This window comes from Triticum dicoccoides, chromosome 1B, assembly GCF_002162155.2.
Source record: "Triticum dicoccoides isolate Atlit2015 ecotype Zavitan chromosome 1B, WEW_v2.0, whole genome shotgun sequence".
NCBI lineage: Eukaryota > Viridiplantae > Streptophyta > Magnoliopsida > Poales > Poaceae > Triticum > Triticum dicoccoides.
In genome coordinates, this window is record NC_041381.1 from 128,903,807 (window position 1) to 128,908,994 (window position 5,188).

The window sequence follows — 5,188 nt, forward strand, 5'->3', positions numbered from 1 at the left end:
CGAGATAGCATATATTACTGTGGGTGAACAAATTACTGCCGAGCAATTGATAGAAAAGTGCATAATTATGATGATATCTAAGGCAATGGTCATGAACATAGGCATCACATCCGTGTCAAGTAGACCGACTCCTGCCTGCATCTACTACTATTACTCCACACATCGACCGCTATCCAGCATGCATCTAGAGTATTAAGTTCATAAAGAACGGAGTAACGCATTAAGCAAGATGACATGATGTAGAGGGATAAACTCAAGCAATTTGATATAAACCCCATCTTTTTATCATCGATGGCAACAATATAATACGTGCCTTGCTGCCCCTACTGTCACTGGGAAAGGAAACCGCAAAATTGAACCCAAAGCTAAGCACTTCTCTCATGGCAAGAAAGATCAATCTAGTAGGCCAAACTAAACCGATAATTCAAAGAGACTTGCAAAGGTATCAAATCATGCATATAAGAATTCAGGGAAGAACCAAATAATATTCATAGATAATCTTGATCATAAATCCACAATCATCGGATCTCGGCAAACACACCGCAAAAGAGTATTACATCGAATAGATCTCCAAGAACATCGAGGAGAACTTTGTATTAAGAATCAAAGAGAGAGAAGAAGCCATCTAGCTAATAACTATGGACCCGAAGGTCAATGGTAAACTACTCACGATTCATTGGAGACGTAATGGTGTTGATATAGAAGCCCTCCGTGATCCTCCTCCGGCAGATCGCCAGAAAAGGCTCCAAGATGGGATCTCACGGGTACAGAAGGTTGCGGCGGTGGAAAAGTGGTTTCATGGCTCCCCTGGTGTTTTTAGGGTATAAATGTATATATAGGCGAAAGAACTAGGTCGGTGGAGCTACGAGGGGCCCACGAGGGTGGGGGGCGCGCCCTCCTGCCTCGTGGCCTCCTTGTTACGTCTCCGACTTCATCTCTAAGTCTTCTGGTTTGCTTTCGGTCCAAGAAAGATCATCGCGAAGGTTTCATTCCGTTTGGTATTCCTTTTCTGCAAAACTCTAAAATAAGCAAAAAAAACATAAACTGGCACTAGGCCTTCAGTTAATAGGTTAGTTCCAAAAATAATATTAAAAAGCATATTAAAGCCCATCAAACATCCAAAACAGATAATATAATAGTATGGAACAATCAAAAATTATAGATACGTTGAAGACGTATCACGCACCGGCGCCTATCACTCGCCATATTTGTATGGCATATTAAAGCATGTGTCTGCACAGTTTCATGACAAAGTATAACCATTTGTATCATGTGTAAACATGACGTACACATTTTACATGACATTGCATCTTAAAATATGATAATTAGAAGAAAAAAATTTAAACGTTCATCGAGCTCAAGTTCCTTATATTTATATAAATATAATGTTTTCTCAATAATAAAATAAAACAATATTGATACGCTAAATAAAAAGTCAAATCACTCCTCTTGTATATGCACACGCAAGGAACATGGGCCCGTGGGCTAGAATGTGCGAGAACACGAGCCCAAACAGTCAGTCTGGCAAAGATTATGGACACGCTGTGGACTGGTGGTGCATTTCAGCTGTGGTACTTGACGGAGGTGTAGGTCTGGACCATGGTGGAGACGAAGGTGACGAGGGCGACGACCTCGATGACGACGGCCCACGGCAGCGTGAAGTAGTTCCGCTGCACGTCGGCCCACATGACGTACAGCGGGTGGCGGCTCCGCTCCCGCAGCTTCTCCAGCAGCACGCACAGGTAGCTCGTCACCAGCAGCTCGCCGCCGGCCGCCGCCTCGCTCGCCACGCCCATCGTCCGGAAAAACCTCGCCACGGCCTCCTTGGTCTCGTTGCCCGCGCCGCCGTGCTGCTGCACCACCTCCGCCGCCGCCAGCACCCCCGCGTCCTCCGCCGACTGCACCATCTTCGCCATGAAGCACACGTACGCCGACACGTCCATCGGCGTCTTCATCGAGGCTGACGCCGACTGCTCGAACGCCATCAGGTTCAGCAGCAGCGGCGCCGTGCGGAACTCGATCCGCAGCTGGGGGAGGTGGAGCCGGTCCTCGTGCTGCGTCAGCTTCACGGCGAGCGGCACGGGCCCCAGCACCGACGCGATGCCGGCCAGCGCCTTGCTCCCGCTGCCGGCGCGCGCCTTCTTGAACTGCACGCCCATCCGCTTCAGGTCGCTCGCCGACGGCACGTCTTCCTTCCCGTAGCTCGCGCTCCACTTCTTGTCCTCGGGGAGGATCGGGTACAGCAGCGGCACGAACAGCAGCAGCGGGATGCGGCGCAGCAGCCGTGCCGCCTCCTGTGCCGTCTCTATCACCGCGCCGTCCTGGATGGTGCGGGGCGGCGGCTCCCACCGTGTCCGCGCCGCGGTGATCATCGCGTGGAGCAGGTGCAGGACGTGGGAGACCCCCTCGGCCGGCGGCAGCGCCTCGCTCATGTCGCGGCCCTTCTCGCCGGCCAGGTAGTACAGCACGAGCTTCACGAGCAGCACCGGCGCGGGGTAGCCGGTGGCCTCGAACTCCGGCAGCTTAGTTCTGGCGATGAGATCAACGAGGAGGAAGAAGGGCATCTGGTTCTCGGCGAGCACGAGATCGACGGAGAGCTGCGCGGGGCCGAAGGGCGTGGCGTGCAGCGACGGTTCCTCTTGGCCCGTGGCGACGTTGATGAGGTGCTCGATGATGAAGCAGCCGTCGAGCACCATCATCTGGATGAACTCATCAGGGGGAATCTCGACGACGTCCTCCCCGACGTACATTGCTCGGGCCTCCTGCTCGCGGGCGGCGACGACGCGGATGTACTCCTGGATGACGGCGAGGTGTTGCGCCGTGTCGGGGTGGCCGCGGGAGATGAGGCTGTTGAGGTACGCCACCTTGAGCCGCTCGGCGGGGCGGAGGCGCCGGTCCTCGCGGCTGTGGAGCGGGCCGATGGCGACGAACCCCGGCGTGTAGTCCTTGGCGTTGTTGTTGCGGAGGTGGAGGGGGACGCGGGACAGCCGGTGGCTGGTCGCCATGGCCCGGTGCTGCTCCTCCGCCGCCACGCCCTCCTGCTTCTGCATCAGGGTGCGCGCCAGGTATTCGACGTGCACCGTGATGTCGCCGCCGCCGCCACGGCCGCCGGGCATGCGAAAAGGCCGCTCTCTAGGCATCCTGAACGATGGAACAGTGCACGCGCTGTGTCGCGATAGCCAAGAACTGCATGTCCGGCTACATATAGTGGCAGAATGGAATCTAAACTCAGAATGACAGCTTGGAGACGACGATGAGATGGACACGCAAGGACAAATCTGAGAACAGGATCCCTCAATGATGTACGCTTACACACAGGTATATACGTAGCTTCCGTCAGCGATAAAGACGACAGAACATCAGGGAAGTGCCAATTCTTTGCTTTGCTTGTACAAGCAGACAATACGAGATTCAACTTCGTTATTCTAATTATAGTAGGTTGCATACATCCCAATTAAACCCATGCACGCAGCATGTGGCGTGTATGTGCGATCATGCTATACAGTTCAGCTAGGGAAGAAGGCGGCCCAGCCCGCATACAAATCCATCTTCAGTCTAGTGTAGCCCCAGCACTACCGGAACAGGGCCCTGTGCCGACGGCCATATCTATGCCGACGGCCCCCGTCGGCCTTGTCTGCGCTATGCCGACAGCCATATCCAGGCCGTCGGCGTAATAAAGCCGTCGGGCTATTCAGACCTATGCCGACGGCCCCCGTCGGCCCAGAACGGCCATCGGCTTACCCAAACTTACGCCTACAGCCGCCGTCGGCATATATCGGCCGTCGGCATAGTTGCGGGCCCGGCGATCCCGCCGTGACGTGCGTCTAACGGCGTCCGATCTATGCCGACGGCCGAGGCGGGAGGTCGTCGGCACAGATGCCCTAACCACGTCATCAATCCGAGGCGCACAGACTCCCTTAGCCCGCCAGCATGCTGTAAGTACTTCCTCTTTATTTTTTTCTATCTTGCATTCTCAGTTTATTTTCAGCATTGCTCACTTAGAAACAACCTAAATTATGTAGGCATATAAGGAGTTTGTCGAGCATAGGAATCTCGAGGTGCGGGAGTACTTGAAACGAGTGAAGGCAAACGATGATTATAACCGTCAGATGATGACGGTTAGTTTTGCCCTCTTAAAACCAACCTAAATTTTTGCACTTTCATTCCTTCTGATCTTCTAGTTTGCTTGTTTAACTAACATTCAGGCTATGTTAGCGTCTTGGACTAACCGCACGGATCCACCACAAATGGGACCCCCACCACCACCTGCGGGAGAACCCCCACACGTGCCCACGTTCGATGAATGGGTGGCACTAGGCAGTGATGGTCCGGTTAGTACATTTGTCTAACTACTAGCAAACTAGTTCTCGTTCATGAAACACTATCATATCATATTTACCGTTAGAATCTTTTCTGAAACATGTAGGGGACCGGTGGCTCGACTCCTGCTCCGTCGACCCCAGTCACTCCGATTTGGCAGAGTGGTGGTGGTCGCGATGGCGGTTTTGGCGGAGGTGGTGGTTTTGGCGGGGGTGCTCTTGCTTGATGATTCCGTGCATGTGGCCATCGTGCCATGCCTTTCATATTCCTACTTTTATCATGTTTCATGTATTGCACTACTTTTATGTTCATGAACTTCTATCGGTGATGATCTTTAGATGATGTGATGAACTTGAGTATGTTTAGATGATGATGGTGAACTTGAGTATGTTCACATGATGAATTGTCATATTTCTGCATAATTTCATATTGTTCTGTTTTGAAATGCTGTCAAAAGAATTGGAAAAGAGAAAACAGGGAAAATAAAAAAAACAAAAAAAACTATGCCTACGGCAAAGCCGTCAGCATATATACGCCCAGGAGTTACCAGGAGCTGCCACATGGCAGAGATATGCCTACGGCAAAGCCGTCGGCATAGATGGAAATCTATGCCGACGGCTTTGCCGTAGGCATAGCCCTGCCGCCAGGAGAAGCCGGGGGACGACACGTGGTGCATGTATGCTGATGGCTAGGCCGTCGGCATAGATTTCCATCTATGCCGACGGCCGAGCCGTCGGCATACATGCGCCACGTGTCGTCCCCTGAATCACCAGCGCTGTTGACGGCGCCGTCCGTTGCCGTCAGACGGAAAACAACGCCGACAGCTAAACTATGCCGACGGCTCTCCCACGGCCGTCGGCATATGCTC

The 5,188-nt window shown here is 52.9% G+C and overlaps 1 protein-coding gene across 1 annotated transcript; it reads right to left on the bottom strand.

Moving 5' to 3' along the window:
* Positions 1-1,428: 1,428 nt before the first annotated feature.
* LOC119323180 lies at positions 1,429-3,564 on the bottom strand. The gene has a single exon (XM_037596768.1). The coding sequence runs from the start codon at positions 3,138-3,140 to the stop codon at positions 1,563-1,565; it is 1,578 nt and encodes a 525-aa protein (XP_037452665.1). The 5' UTR covers positions 3,141-3,564; the 3' UTR covers positions 1,429-1,562.
* Positions 3,565-5,188: the final 1,624 nt, after the last annotated feature.